The 16,474-nt window shown below is 47.1% G+C and overlaps 1 protein-coding gene across 1 annotated transcript; it reads right to left on the minus strand.

The window, feature by feature from the left end:
- Nucleotides 1-2,415: 2,415 nt before the first annotated feature.
- Nucleotides 2,416-16,078, minus strand: LOC115463771 (gastrula zinc finger protein XlCGF71.1-like). The gene is made up of 2 exons (XM_030194537.1): nucleotides 16,054-16,078; nucleotides 2,416-3,324 (listed from the first exon to the last, which is right to left on the minus strand). The coding sequence occupies exons 1-2, from the start codon at nucleotides 16,061-16,063 to the stop codon at nucleotides 2,582-2,584; spliced, it is 753 nt and encodes a 250-aa protein (XP_030050397.1). The 5' UTR covers nucleotides 16,064-16,078; the 3' UTR covers nucleotides 2,416-2,581.
- Nucleotides 16,079-16,474: the final 396 nt, after the last annotated feature.

Raw genomic sequence — 16,474 nt, forward strand, 5'->3', positions numbered from 1 at the left:
CTAACACAGGAAAGGGAACTAAAACTGGCTTACAAAAATGGCCACTACCGCATGGACTACAACAGGAAACACAACAGGGCACACTCTGACCCAGTAGGCAGGGGGAAAAGCACCATGGGAGAAGAGCCTACCAACTACCAACATCGTGAGACTGTAACACAAGCTAATGAAATCATGGAGCCCAATACCCTACACCCACCACAATGCAATGCTGATGTGACCCTGTAGTGCACCCGAGCGCCACATCTGACCCAGGGAAAGGCTGTGAGAAGATCGAACCCATTCTGCTGTCATGGAGGTGGGTACGGCATTTGAGGCTGGCATAGAGGCTGGGAAAAAAGTTTTTAAAGTGGGGGGTTTTTTTGGTGGGAAGGGGGTTAGTGACCACTGGGGGAGTCCGGGGACGTCATCCCCGATTCCCTCCAGTGGTCATCTGGGCAGCTGGGGCACTTTTTTGGGACTTGTTCGTGAAAAAAAAAGGGTCCAAAAAAGTGACCCAAAATCACAGTAAAATGCCTTTTTTTTTTTCGATTATCAGCTACAAACGCCCATCTCTCCTCGGCTGATAACCACACCCCAGTCCCACCTCCGACACGCCCCCGTCAACTTTATTCGTTTCCGCGACAGAGTGCAGTTGGAAACGCCCAAAATCGGCTTTCGATTATACCGATTTGGAAGCCTTTGTGAGAAAAACGCCCATCTCCCGATTTGGGTCGAAATATAGGCGTTTTTCTCTTTCGATTATAAGCTGGATAGTGAGCCGTGACATGTGAATGTTCGGTCTACAGTTAGAAACATGTGCTCTTTTAATTTATAAATGAAAGTTGGTACAAAATATTTTATACATTTGGAGATAAAAGTTTTATATAAGATTAAGCCTTGATCAAGAGGCTAGCTGAGCCACAAGTGTTAGGCTCATGCGAAATGAGTTGCTGCAGAGGAGTCATTGTGCTTTAGGCAAATTTTGTAAGCCACTTTGAGCCTACAAATAGGTGGGAAAAGGTGGGATACAAATGCAATAAATAAATAAGACCGAGAATACTATAATGCCTCTGTTTCGCTCTATGGTGCAACCTCACCTTGAGTATTGTGTTCAGTTCTGGTCGCTGTATCTCAAAAAAGATATATCGGAATTAGAAAAGGTTCAAAGAAGAGTGACCATGATAAAGGGGATGGAACTCCTCTCATATGAGGAAAGGATAAAAAGGTTAGGGCTCTTCAGCTTGGAAAACAGACGGATGAGGGGAAATATGATTGAGGTCTACAAAATCTTGAGTGGTGTAGAACGAGTGGAAGTGAATCGATTTTTTACTTGTTCCAAAAGTACAAAGACTAGGGGATACTCAAGGAAGTTACATGGAAATAATTTTAAAACGAATAGGAGGAAATATGTCTTCACTCAACGAATAGTTAAGCGAAATTTGCGACACTGACTCTTGACTTTCGTACGGCCACTTTTTCAGAGCTTTTGTTCCGTGAGGATAGCACAAGGAATCAACAGCAAGAACCTCAACTATAATCTCTTTGTTAAACACTTCTACTACAATATCAGAGATTGACCAGACCCGTGAGGCAGGCCCTTTTGGGCCGAAACACAGCTGTGTCGGGTCGTTTTTAAGCTATTCTTCCAATTACAACTTGATATCCTCCTTGAATCTACCTCACTTTTTTTTGCTTTTGTTGCTCACGTTCATGTGAGGTTTGCTCCTCCTTTTTGTTTGTCTTTGGCCACTGTTAGAAACAGGATACTAGACTAGATGAACCATTGGTCTGACTCAGTATGGCTATTCTTATGTACCAATTTGGTTTACCTATTGTATCTTTCTTTTTTTTTTTTCTAGTCATATTTATTAAACTTCAGTAAATCTTACCATAACCAGCAGAAAAAAAAAATAATTCAATATCTAAACAGGAAAAGTAACAGAACTCAACAGTGAACTTTCCCCTACACTTCCCATCCCACTTCCCTCATGTCCAAACTTAAGCAATCAAATGTAGTCCAAGGAATGGTACACTTAGGATTAATGTCTTCCGTATTCATCCAGGTCTCATATAATCCTTGCCAGAAGATTCTCTGCAAAGTTTAATAATTCAATATCCAACTTCTGTCTATTTCTCTCTCTGTACCTGATTCATTGAATAATACTGACACCTCTACCCTCAATGCCTTTCTGATGTTTTTAATTGGTCCTTTTCCAGAATTCTCTGTGGATCGCGATTCCAATGCTTTTCTGATATAGCAGTGTTTATAGTGGATGAGATGTGAACCCTGTAGTGCTTTTCTGTGTATTTCTGCCATCAGAAATCTGCAGCCAGCTATGAGATGAATGACCAGAATGTACATATTTCTGCTTTAAGAGGGGTTGGGGTTTTTTTTTTTTTTTTTGCTTTCTGTGAACCTCTCCTATATGAATCCTTTGGTCTCTGCTTAAAGTTGATTTCAGATTAAAGCTTTTACAACAGTGTAGACATGTAAATGATTTCTGTCTCTTTCGAGGACAATGTAGCAAATGGATCAGTTTTGCACAAACCATGACAGTAATGATCCTCACTACTAAGCCAGGGTGCATGGAATATGATCTCAGTCGCTCAGTTTCTCTCTGATGTGCATTTTCTGGTGTGCTTTTAAACTGGATTTGTCTTTAAAGCTTTTATCACAATCTGAGCACGCAAATGGTTTCTCTCCCGTATGAACCATCCAATGTCTTTCTAAGCTTGATTGTGAATTAAAGCTTTTGCCACAGTCTAGACAGGTGTATGGTTTCTCTCCGGTATGAATTACCCAATGTCTTTCTAAATGGGACTGGCCTTGAAAGCTTTTACCACAATCTGGACACATAAATGGCCTGCCTCCCACATGGATCCTCTGATGATATTCTAAACCCGGTTGTTGATAAAAGTTGTTAACAAAATCTGAAAATGTAGACATTTTCTCTTCCATGCAGATTATTTTGTGTCTTCTTAGACATGATGAAGAAATAAAGCTTTTATCACACATAGAACAAACAAAAGATTTTTCTTCCATGTGGATCTTTTGATGAATTTTTAGTTCTGATAAGTTAGTAAAACATTTATTACATTTCATACATGTAAATAATTTCTCTCCTGTGTGCAGCAGCTCCCTGTTATTCTCAGTGACTCCATCTAGTGCGTCTTCTGCAGGGTCTCTCTGGTCCTTCTGATGAATCTTTGTGTTTCTCCTCTCGGTCCCCTGAGAAATATTCTCGCAGACATTTCCGGATTGTCTTGGGATTTGATGTGTTTCTACACGATGTCCTTCTTGATTCTTCTTCCTCTTCTGTTTCTGCATAGCCTCATTAGCTACTGGATATAAAGAAAAAAAACATTAATAAGATTAGCCACTATGGAAAGCTACTATTCATCAAAGAACATAATTTTCATGGATTACACAGTGAGCGCATGGAATTTGTAATGTTTAGAAAATTCCATGGGGTAGCACGGGGTCCCCAAACTTTTCATATATAGGGTTATATTGGACATTTCAGGTCATTGAGAAAGTCATTAAAAAAAAACTTCATGAGAAAAATAAGACCCTGTCTTATATAAGAACATAAGAGTAGCCACACTGGGTCAGACCAATGGTCTACCTAGCCCAGTATCCTGTTTTCCGAACAGTGGCCAAGCCAGGTCATAAGTATCTGGCAGAAACCCAAATCGTGGCAACACTCCATACTAGAAATCCCAGGGCAAGCAGTTGTTTCCCATGTCTGCCTCAATAGCAGACTATGGACTTTTCCTCCAGGAATTTATCCAAACCTTTTTTAAACCCAGATACACTAACTGCTGTTATTTCAAGAAGATTGTGTACATTTAATTTGAATAAGTTTTAGAGCAGTGTCAGCTGTTGGAAGGCAGGACAATAAAATACGCAGAACCTCACTGTGCCTTTTTTAGGGCATCTAATATAATAAAACGCACCGTGAACGTTCTAATGAGGACAACGTTCTGAAGCCATCTGATGTCACTCCCTGGCTGTAGGGTTCGTGGCGTTCGTGGTGTGAAGCCACCCAGCCGTCTCTGCCCTGCCCTCGCGTCAAACGTCATGACGTCGAGGGCGGAAACAAAAACAAACAAATCCGGCAGCGCAGCGTCAGGGAAGGAGGCAGCGCTCCCGACGTCTCCAGCCTTCCCTTCTTCTGACGTCATCCTTGACGTCAGAAGAAGGCGGAACACAGCGAAGGAAAGGCTGGAGACGTCGGGAGCGCCGCCTCCTTCCCTGACGCTGCACTGCCGGAACCGCCACGGAGGTAAATTTAAAAAGAAGAAGAAAAAAAAATAGAAATAGGGGAGAGAGAAGAGAATGGGCAGTAAAGTTGAACAATGGGACGGGAGGGCAGGGGAGAAACGACAGCATGGATGCGAAGGGGGGGAGCATGGATGCGAAGTGGGGGGGGCATGGATGCGAAGGGGGGGGGAGAAGAGGGCGGGCCAGGCTGGGATATGGGAGAGAGAGGAGCATGGATGCGAGGGGGGTCATGGAAGGGAGAGAGGGGACTTGCTGGAAAAGGATGAATGGAAGCGGCAGGGGACAGAGGAGCATGGATTGGGAGGGCAGGGCTCAGGGAGAGAGGGGAATTGCTGGAAAGGGATGAATGGAGGGGGCAGGGGACAGAGGAGCATGGATGGGCATGGATTGGGAGGGCAGGGCTCAGGGAGAGAGGGGAATTGCTGGATAGGGATGAATGGAGGGGACAGATGAGCATGGATGGATATGGATTGCAGGGCAGGCCTCAGGGAGAGATGGGAATTGCTGGATAGGGATGAATGGAGGGAGCAGGTGACAGAGGAGCATGGATGGGCATGGATTGGGAGGGCAGGGCTCAGGGAGAGAGAGGAATTGCTGGATAGGGATGAATGGAGGGGACAGATGGGCATGGATGGATATGGATTGCAGGGCAGGGCTCAGGGAGAGAGGGGAATTGCTGCATAGGGATGAATGGAGGGGACAGGTGACAGATGGGCATGGATTGGGAGGGCAGGGCTCACACTCTCTCATATACAATGTCTTTCTGACTCTCACACACTCTGTCTCACACTGTATCACATTCACACTCTATGTGCCACACAGTCACTCACACACTCGCTTGGTCTCATACACTCACTCTCACAGAGAATCTGTGTCTCACACACACTCTCTCTCTCGCCCACACACACACACTCTCTCTCACACTGTGTCTAACATACACACTTGCACACACTCACATTCTCACACACACACTCTCTCACAAACACACTCACACCCAGACTCACTCTCTCTCTCACACACACACACTCACACTTTCACTCTGACTCTCAAACAGTCACTCTCACATACACTCTCCCAAACATACACACTCCGAGGAAAACCTTGCTAGCACCCGTTTCATTTGTGTCAGAAACGGGCCTTTTTTACTAGTCTTTTACTAAGGCACGCTCACGTTTTTATTATTTGTTACATTTGTATCCCACATTTTCCCACCTATTTGCAGGCTCAATGTGGCTTACATAGTACCGTAGAGGCATTCACCATCTCCGGCATAGAAACAAATACACAGAGTTATTGTGGTCGAAGAAGGTTCAGGTGTTATAGACACATTGGGATTCATTGAGAGGAAGAGTTATGCAATGTCTGTATTTAAGAGGGGTTGGGGGGGGGGGGGGTTGCTTCCTGTGAACCTCTCCTATATGAATCCTTTGGTCTCTGCTTAAAGTTGATTTCAGATTAAAGCTTTTACAACAGTCTAAACATGTAAATGATGGATTTTAGGGCGCACTAAACGTTAGAGATGCCCATAATTTTAGCGTGCGCTAAATACGTGAGTGCACCTTAGTAAAAGGGGGCCTTAGTTCCCAGTGTTATTCCAGTGATGGCTCCAGTATCTGTAGTTGGATGGAATAAGTTTACTGAGCACTGTGAAGGGCTTCCCAAACTTAAGTCACCACACTGCCTCATTTACATCCTAAAGGCCATACACCTTAAAGTTGAGTATGATTTAAAGAGCAAGTTACATGTTTAGCAGCAGGCAGTAAACATATAACTTGCTTATTCATGTATTTCAGAAATTATCCCTTGGATTCTTATGAGAGGTCCCCCATTCCCTTAATCATTTTGGTTGCTCTTCTCTGTACCTTTTCCAGTCCCACTATATTGTTTTTCAGATGCGTCAATCAGAATTGCACACAATACTCAAGGTATAGTCTCACCATGGCGTGATTCAGAGGCATTATGATATTGTGTGATTTCCTCAGCAATCCTCCAGACCGTTCAAGACGCTTGGGTTATGCACTCCTACCAGCAGAGGGAGACTACAGTGCAAACCTTTCCCTCCAATGGAAAACAAAAAAGACACAACAAAAACAAGAAAAGGCAAAATAGACCCAATAACATTCTGGCAACAATTTTACACCGACGAATGGACAACACCTACAGACTCACCCCAATATCTCCAAGAACGGGAAAATAGATGCAGAACAGTACTAGACAATATAGCACCACTTCAAACCAGAACCTCACATAGAAAAAACTCAATACCGTGGTTTAACGAAGAATTGAAAGAACTAAAAACACAAGTCAGAAGACTAGAAAGAGCATGGAGCAAGAAAAAAGATGAACACACACTCAAAGACTGGAAACAACTACAAAGAAAATACAAATGCACTATCAGACAAACTAAAAGAATGTATTATAAAACCAAAATAGGACCAAACTACAAGGATACACACAAACTCTTTTCACTAGTAAATAATCTCCTAAATACCACAACGGTTACAACCAGCAACACAGACACCCCGTCAACAACCAACCTTGCGAAATACTTCAACGAAAAAAATCACAACGCTCCGACTCATGATACCTACCGGTATAACGGATTACACAAACATCCTCGAATGTTTAGACCCAAAACCCGGGGAATGCCCAGCAGATCGATCATGGACCAACTTCGACACGCTCTCATCAAACTAAATCTCACACTGGATCGGAAAATACGCCAAATCGCAATGCAAATTAGACATTTGCCCTACTAGTCTAATAAGATCTGCACCCAAACAATTCAAAACAGACCTCACAAATCACATAAACCACAGGCTTCAAAATGGGCTCTTTCTCACGAAGAAAGGAAACATCCTACTTACTCCGCTGCCAAAAGATGCTAAGAAAAGCACAATGGACCTAACCAACTATCGCCCAGTAGCATCTATTCCACTCATAACCAAACTTATGGAAGGCATAGTGACGAAACAACTCACTGAATACCTAAATAAACACTCAATTCTGCACGAGTCTCAATCAGGATTTCGGTCAAACCACAGCACTGAAACGGTCCTGGTGTCCCCAATGAACTCATTCAAACAAGCAATTGCAACCGGTAACAACATACTCCTCCAATTCGACATGTCCAGTGCCTTTGACATGGTTAATCATGGAATACTATTACATATACTAGAACACTTCGGAGTAGGAGGCACAGTTCTCAAATGGTTCAAAGGATTCCTGACCACAAGATCTTAACAAGTAACTACAAACGCAGACAGATCACCCCCATGGATACTTGAATGTGGAGTTCCCCGAGGATCCCCCCTCTCGCCATCCTTATTTAACCTAATGATGATACCATTAGCCAAACTTCTAGCCAATCAAAACCTCAACCCCTACATATATGCAGACAATGTCACAATTTATATCCCGTTCAAACAAGATCTAAATGAAATCACCAACGAAATCAACCAAAGCCTCCAAATCATGCACAACTGGGCAGATGCATTCCAACTAAAACTTAACGCAGAAAAAACACAATGTCTTGTACTCACCTCACAACACAACACAAAAAACTTCTCCACAATAATCACACCATATTGCTCTTTCCTTGTCTCACAAAACTTGAAAATTCTTGGAGTTACCATTGATCGAAACCTCACTCTCAACACCCACGTGAAGAATACGACGAAAAAGATGTTCCACGCCATGTGGAAACTCAAAACGAGTAAAACCCTTCTTCCCGAGATACATCTTCCGCACCCCAGTACAGTCATTGGTAATAAGCCATCTGGATTACTGCAACGCACTGTACGCGGGCTGCAAAGAACAGACTATCAAAAAACTCCAAACAGCCCAGAATACTGCTGCCAGACTCATATTTAGAAAAACTAAATATGAAAGTGCAAAACCACTAAGAGAGAAACTTCACTGGCTCCCACTTAAGAAATGCATTGCGTTCAAGATCTGCACGATTGTACACAAAATCATTCACGTAGACGCCCCAATCTACATGCTAAACCTCGTGGACCTACCTCCCAGAAATGCCACAAGATCATCTCGCAAATTTCTCAATCTGCACTTCCCCAGCTGTAAAGGACTAAAACACAAGCTGATGCGTGCCACTACCTTCTCATACACGAGCACGCAGCTATGGAACACACTACCTACAGACCTGAAAACAATCGACGAAATAACTAATTTTCGCAAATCTCTGAAGACATATTTCTTCAACAAGGCCTACAAAGAGAACCTATAACCTCATTAATCCACTTCACCAACCCACCCAGCATTGAAAGTCCACCTTCTATACTCCACCCCTAATCACTTCCTTCTTTCTTCCCTTACTTAATCTCTGCACATCACTTATTGTATCTGATATCCTGGAATGTCAATGTCAAAACAAAACTATGTAAGCCACATTGAGCCTGCAAATAGGTGGGAAAATGTGGGATACAAATGCAATAAATAAATAAAACTTCTTATACAAGTAGCCTGTGCAGATCTTCTACTAACCAGTATTTTCTCAGTCTCAGCAGAGGGTAGATGTGTGCAGCCTGTGCAGTGTACTCAGTCTAGTAGGCCCGTTTGGGATTTCTAGGTTGGGTTGTAAATGTTAGAGATCCCACACTTCGATCTCTATTACAGGGTGTAAGTCCTAGGGGGCTTCTTATTCCCTGTGGGGTGTCACACCTGGGTGGCCGGGTCCCTCCCCCTGTGCTCTTCCTCTGGAGGACTGCTTGACCTCGGCTACAGACCTCGTTCTGTACCCTTGAGGCGGCATCAGCAACGAGGTAAAAAAAAAAAATAAACGTTTTTAAAAGGCGGCTATTTTGGCCGTTCTTGTGGCAGTCCAGAGATAAAACGTCCTCAAGGGCGTTCTTGCCTTAGGCGGTTTTGCCTATTAGTCTGTCAGAGCACAAAGCAACTGTTTGTTTTTATTTGTGTTCGCGACCATTATGTCTAAGCCGGCGAGGTGTTGGTTTTGCGCGAAGCGCGTAGTTGAAGTGAAAGATGGCCAATGTAAATTTTGTGGGCAGCCTACATTGTCAGCGCTCTTGCCCCCCGTGCTTTCCCCTGAGTCGGCGGAGGTGTTGGGCAGCGATTTGACCGCACATTCCAGGCCGGCAACGGCGGGGCCGTTTTTGACGGGAAACGCAGCCATTTTGGCTGCGCGTCCCGGGTCGGCCTCGACGGAGCCGGTTTTGACGGGAAGCGCGGCCCTTTTGGCCGCGCATTCCGTACCGGCGCCGGGGGACCCCTGTGTGGCAGGAAGTGCACCTAGTTTAGCCGCGGATCACGCGATGGACCTGCCGCCTCGGGAGCAAGGGGGGGTCCGTCGCGGACACTGCTGGAAGTGTTGTTGGGGCTTCAGCAGCGTCAGGGGAGTCTGGCTTCGCTCCTGAGTTTTTGGTCTCTGTATAATGCCTGGAGAGCTGGCCCCTCTCAGGCTGTTTGTTTCCCGGAGGCTGCTAGCTCAGTGGGAGTTAAGCGCCCACGGGTGGATATTTCGGAGCCTATGGAGATACTTTCTCTGCCTGGGTCAGACGTTTGGAGTGACCCAGGAGAGGAGGATCTCTTAGATGTGTCTGAGGATCAGGATGGGCTAAGGCCTGGGGAAGATTCTTCAGTGGTTCGCATTTTTCATAAGGAGGAATTGTTAGAGCTCATTGATCAGGTGATCTCTACTTTGAAGTTTGCTCCGGCGGCCACTCGCTCTGCAGAGGGACCCCAGGTAGATCCCTTGGTTAAGGGGATTCGGAGAGCCTCCCGTTCCTTTCCCATGAATTCAGACATTAGGGACATGGTTTTTCAAGAATGGTCTGTGCCAGAGGCTGCTTGTAAGGTGTCTAGGGCTATGGTGCGGCTGTATTCCTTGCCTCCGGAAGATTTGGCCCTGCTGAAACCACCTACTGTGGATGCGGTGGTTACGGCGGTTACTAAGGCTACGGCCATTCCAGTGGATGGTGGTACTGCCTTACGGGATCCTCAGGATAGGAAGCTAGAGTCCTTTCTGAAGCGCAGCTTTGATTTGTAGGCTTTGGCCTTGCAAGACTCTGTGTGTGGGGGCTTGGTAGCTGTCAGGATTGCGGGAGGTCAAAATTATTGCTGGACATATTAATATGAAATGTAGCCAGAGCTTGTTTCCGTTGGGCGGAGAAGCTCTTGGATAAGCCTGTGTTAGATAGGACTGGTTTGGTTCAGGACCTGGCCAAATTGGAGATGGGGGTCTTCGTTTTTGGTGGACACCCTTTATGATTTGCTAAGGGCTTCGGCTAAGAATATGGCTCTGGCGGTGAAGGCTCGCAGGGCTCTTTGGCTTAGGGGCTGGGTGGCAGATGCGGCCTCTAAAGCAAAGTTGTGTTCTCTACCTTTCAAAGGTTCTATGTGGTTTGGAGAGGACTTGGATTAACCTATGAGTGGTCTTGGGGATACCAAGGTCTCACGGTTGCCAGAGTTACGGCCTAAGGCGGCTAGTCGAGGGGGTTCGGCTAGAGGTCGGTTTAAGGACGCAAGGCGGTAAAGGCCAGGCAGATTTGTATCTCCTTCTAAAAGCCGGGTTTTCCAGCGGACGTAGTCCTTTCGAGGGGGTCGCGAGGAGGTCGGGACTCCTCCGGAGGTGCCAGAAATGGTAATAAGTCCTCCTTATGAAGGTGTGCGGGTCCAGCCTATGGTGAAGGTTGGGGCGCGACTTCGTCTGTTTTATCAGGGGTGGACCCAAATTACTTCAGATCAGTGGGTGCTGGAGGTCGTTTGCGACGGTTATGCGCTCGAGTTCGAGCACCCGCTTCCGGATCTGTTTCTTCCCTCTCCTTGTCACTCTCAAGTCAAGTTAAAGGCTATTCAAGAGACTCGGGTTCGCTTAATCCAGTTGGGAGCTGTGGTACCCGTTCCTCGGCACGAGCAGGGAATGGGTTGTTATTCCATTTACTTTATGGTGCCGAAGGAGGACCAGTTTCGACCCATTTTAAATCTCAAGAGGGTCAATGGGGTGCTCAAGGTGCCATCCTTCCACATGGAGACTCTGCGCTCGGTCATAGTGGCTGTTCATCAGGGAGAATTTCTCACGTCACTGGATCTCACGGAAGTGTATCTGCACGTGCCGATTCGAGAGGCCCATCAGTGTTTTCTTCGTTTTGCTGTTTTAGGGAGGCACTTTCCGTTCTGTGCTCTGCCTTTCGGTCTGGTAACGCCTTCACGCACCTTCTCCAAGATAATGGTGGTGGTAGCAGCGGCTTTGCGGAGGCAGGGAATTCTGGTGCATCCGTATCTGGACGACTGGTTGATCCGAGCGAAGTCTCAGGCTCACAGTGTGGCGGTGACGGCTCAGGATGGGTAGTGAATGTAGTCAAAAGTCAGTTGATCCCACCGCAGAGTCTGGAGTACTTGGGAGTGCGGTTCGACACGGCAGTGGGTCGTGTTTTTCTGCCGGATTCTCGGATCGCCTCTCTTCAGCAGCAGGTCCGGCTGTTAATGTCCGTTCAGAATCCAATGGTTCGAATGTACCTTCGGGTTCTGGGCCTCATGGCAGCGACAATAGAGGTAGTACCATGGGTCAGGGCGCATATGCGTCAGCTTCAGGCGGCTCTGTTGTCCGTGTGGTCTCCTCAGGTACACAGTTTGGAGTTGTGGTTGCCATTGAGGGGGGCTCCTCGGCGCAGTCTCCAGTGGTGGCTGTGCTCGGCCCATCTGAAAAAGGGCATGCCGTTGGAACCTCCTCAGTGGGTGATTCTGGTAACGGATGCCAGTCTGCTGGACTGGGGAGCTCAGTGTCTCGGTCGGTCCGCACAGGGGCGGTAGTCGACGGAGGAAGCTCAGTGGTCTATCAACCGGTTGGAGATGAGGGCGATTCGCTAGCTCTGTTGGTGTTTTGCTCAAGTGTGGTCGGAAAGGCGGTAAGCGTCAGGTCCGACAACGCGACAGCAGTAGCGTATGTCAACCGGCAGGGCGGTACAAAGAGTCCGCAGTTGGCTATCGAGACGGCTCTGCTCATGAGTTGGGCGGAAAGGCATCTAGTGCAGATTTCGGCAGCGCACATGGCTGGGGTGGACAACGTGAACGTGGATTTTCTAAGCAGACACATGTTGGACCCCGGAGAATGGTCTCTGCACCAGTCGGTGTTCGACCAGATAGTTCTAAAGTGGGGAATGCCAGTAGTGGATCTCATGGCGTCGGCACAGAATGCTCAGGTTCCTCAGTATTTCAGTCGGTGTCGGGATCCGCGAGCGGAAAGGATCGATGCGTTGGTCCTTCCGTGGCCTCAGCAGGTATTGCTGTACGTGTTTCCCCCATGGCCCTTGATAGGTCGAGTCCTACAGAGCGTAGAATGTCATGCGGGTCCGGTGTTGTTGGTGGCTCTAAATTGGCTGCGTCGGCCGTGGTTCGGGGATCTGATGCGCGGCTGGGGGGCTCGGTGCTGTTGTGTCAGGGTCCAATTGTCATGCCGGATCCGGATCGGTTGTCTCTTACGGTGTGGCCCTTGAGAGGGAACGTTTGAGAAGGAAAGGGTTTTCCCCTCAGGTGATTCAGACGATGCTGCAGTCTCGCAAACGTTCGACGTCTCTGGCCTAGGTGCGTGTGTGGCACATATTTGAAGACTGGTGTGGGGACCGGGCGTGTGTCCCTTCGACAGCTTCTGTGTCGTGCATTTTAGATTTCTTGCAGGATGGTTTGAGAAGGGTCTTTCATTGTCATCTTTGAAGGGGCAGCTGGCTGCTTTGGCATGTTTTCGGGGTAAGGTGCAGGGCAGGTCGGTTGCATCTTCCCCGGAGGTGGTCCGTTTTTTGAGGGGGGTGAAGTTGCTTCGTCCTCCTCAGTGGTCGGTAGTTCCTCAGTGGGATCTTAATATCGTTCTTGACTCTTTGGCGGGTTCTCCTTTTGAGCCCTTGGAGTCTTGTTCGATAAAAGACGAAGGTGGTCTTTTTGGTAGCTATATCGTCGGCTCGCCGGATTTCGGAACTTCAGGCTCTTTCATGTAGGCCTCCGTTTCTGTGGTTTTCTAAGGAAAAGGTTTCACTGCATCCAGTGCCTTCGTTTTTGCCTAAGGTGGTATCCTCCTTTCATGTCAATCAGGTGATTTCGTTGCCGGTCTTGGGCATCCGGACGGGGGGTGCTTCTGAGCGTCGATTGGCGAAATTGGATGTGCGCAGAGTGTTGAAGGTTTACTTGCGCAGGTCGGAGGAATTCAGGTCTTCGGACAGTTATTTGTCCTTCATGGGGGTCCAAGAAGGGAGCGGCTGCTTCTAAGGCATCTATAGCTCGGTGGTTGAAGGATACCATCTCTTCGGCTTACATATTGCATGGCCGTACGGTGCCGGTGGGGCTCAAGGCACATTCCACTAGGGGGATGGCGGCTTCTTGGGCAGAGAGTAGTTTTGTTCCACCAGTGGACACTTGTAGAGCGGCGGTGTGGTCCTCCCTGCATTCTTTTGTCAAACATTACAGAGTGGATGTACAGGCAAGGGAGGATGCCAGTTTTGGAGCTGCAGTCCTGTCCTCTGGGCTTCGCAGGTCCCACCCTTAGATGTGTTTACTGCTTTGGTACGTCCCAAGCGTCTTGAACGGTCTGGAGGATTGCTGAGGAAGGTGAAATTAGGCCTTACCTGCTAATTTTCTTTCCTCTAGATCCTCCAGACCATTCAAGAGCCCACCCAGTGTATCGGACAGTTCAGTATGATAATTTCTTTAGATTTCAGTTGCTGATATTTCTAGTAGCTCCTGTGATTTGGGTCCTGGAGTTTTACTATGGGCAGTTTGTGGTACCATTTGTGCCCATCTGCAGTTGAATTCCCCCGTCTTAAGGGGAGGAGATCTGAGTGTGGATTCAGTGGTTTTGTTTAGGTGGAGGTGTTTTGTTCCTCTGCTTTGTTACTGTTTTACTGGTTAGTAGAAGGTCTGCACAGGCTACTTGTATAAGAAGTTTTAGTGTTCTCAGTCTCCCTCTGCTGGTAGAGGAGTGCATAACCCAAGCGTCTTGAACAGTCTGGAGGATCTAGAGGAAAGAAAATTAGCAGGTAAGGCCTTCTATACATGTTGTCTGGTCATTTTATTTTCCCATCATGTTAGTTCCAGTTTCTCTTTTCCGCTTTTCTGTCTTTCTGCTAATTCTCCTTCAAGCAGCTGCTGTTCATTTGTCTTTTCTCCTCTCTCGTTCCATTCCCTCACTACACTTGCCTCTGACATATTGATCTTTCCATTTTAGCTCTTTCCTCTCTTTTTTCTTTTCTGCTGTCCATTCAGATTTCACCCTCTTTCTAACCCCTTTCCTTCTTTTTACTTTTCAGATTCCTATTAAATTTCCATATCCTTCTTTCACTCACTTGCATTCCTATTTCCCATCTCGCTCCTTTCCCTTCCATCTTCAATCTACTCCCCATTATCATATTTCTGCCCTCTGTAATCCTTCTCTAGTTCATTTCCTTACCACCTTCCCCCCCTCCCTTGGCCTCTCACACATGGACCCACTATTCCCAGTGTCTCCCTCCCTCCACCCTTCTAGCCCAGCATCTTCTCCCTCTTTCTCCACCCACCCTCGTAGACTGACATCTTCCTGTCCCTTCTCTCTTCCCTCATTCATCCTCGCCTGTGGTCCAGAATTTCTCCCTCTCTCTTCCCTCCCACTCATAGTCCAGCATCTCTCCCTCAATCCCTTCTGCCCCTGGATCCAACATCTTCCTCTCCTCCACTCTCATGTCCAACATCCTTTTCTCTCTTCCCTCTCTCCCAGTGTCCACCATCTTTCTCTCCCCAACCCATGCAGCATCTCTCCATCTCCACCAGGTCTGACATTTCTCCCTCTCTCATTCCTCTATTCCCCGTGTAGCATTTCTCCCTCCCTTCCAGGTCCAACATTTCTTTCTCTCTCATCCTTCACCCATCCTATGCACCATCTCTCTATCCCTCCCCCTCCATGTCCAACAATTATTCCTCTATCCCCCCTCTCCATGCAGCAACTTTCCCTCCCTCATATCCTCAGGTCCAGCAATTCTTCCTCTCTCCCGTTGTTGAACATTGCTCTGGAAGACCCCAGGTATGCATCTTCCCCCCCATCTACCTTTACATGCGTCTGACCGGCTGACCCAGAAGCCTTCTCTCTGCTGGGTTCCTCCCAGGCTGTAAACAGGAAGTTGCATCAGAGTTGGAGACGCTGCAGAGGGAAGGCTTCTGCGTCAGCTGACAGTGATTCTTACAGGCTGCCAGCGACCCTTTGGACACAGATGCTTGTTAAAAGAGAGAGAGAGGGGGAGATGCAAGACAGCCGCAAGAGCCTTGCTTGCTCTCCAGTACCGACACCGTCAAAGGTGCACTGCTGCTGAGTGGGCCTGAGCCCGGGCTCACCCATGGCTACACCCCTGAAGCACGCATGGGGTGCCGGCATCGGTGGGTCAAGGAGTTGCTGCTGCCTGCCAAGCTTGGTAAAAGGGAGTTCTTGCTATCTTCAGAGGAAGTCTTCAGCTGCCGGAGCTCGGTGATCCTCATTAGCTAAAGTATTTATACTTTGAGTTGGAAGTTGCCAGGGGAAAGGTTGGAGGCAGAGAGAAAATTTTGTGCCCCCCCCCCCCCCACACACACACACTCTTTGGATTCAGGCCTACCCAAAATTGGCTGTCTGGCTATGCCACTGGGACACACAGGATAGTCTTATGGTTCCTCAGTCTTGGATCTTAAGAGCAGGGCTGAAACAGATCCTGATCACACCTGAAAGTTTCTGGAGAGGTGCAACTACAGAAAATGCCTCAAATTACCTTTAATAAACCATTGCTTATGCACACTAAAAATGCAGGTTATGCAATCCTTACCTAGAGACATCAGGGTCTCGTAATTGTCCTTCATCACCTCCCTGTAAAGCTCCTTCTGCCCTTCATCTAAATACTCCCACTCCTCCTGGGAGAAAGAGACAGCGATGTCCTCAAACGTCACCATCACCTGAAACACAAACCAGAAACACGTTGAGATGCTCAGAATGCATTAGATTTCAGCTGGCTTTATTCTCCCGATATCTAGTGAATTATTTTAGAAGGTAGGCATCGTTCGCATGTGTCAAATATTAAAATTACACGTGTAAATAACGGACTTTAGAAAAGTCACCGTTTATATGCAGGGCTGTGTGGTTGGAACACCAAACCTTCAACTTCGATTTTTCTATTTTCCAACTCCAGCCCGTTTTAAATTGTTTGTTCTGGATCTCAAGTACTGGTAAATATAACTTTAGATCCAGGA

Source organism: Microcaecilia unicolor, chromosome 1 (genome assembly GCF_901765095.1).
Source record: "Microcaecilia unicolor chromosome 1, aMicUni1.1, whole genome shotgun sequence".
NCBI lineage: Eukaryota > Metazoa > Chordata > Amphibia > Gymnophiona > Siphonopidae > Microcaecilia > Microcaecilia unicolor.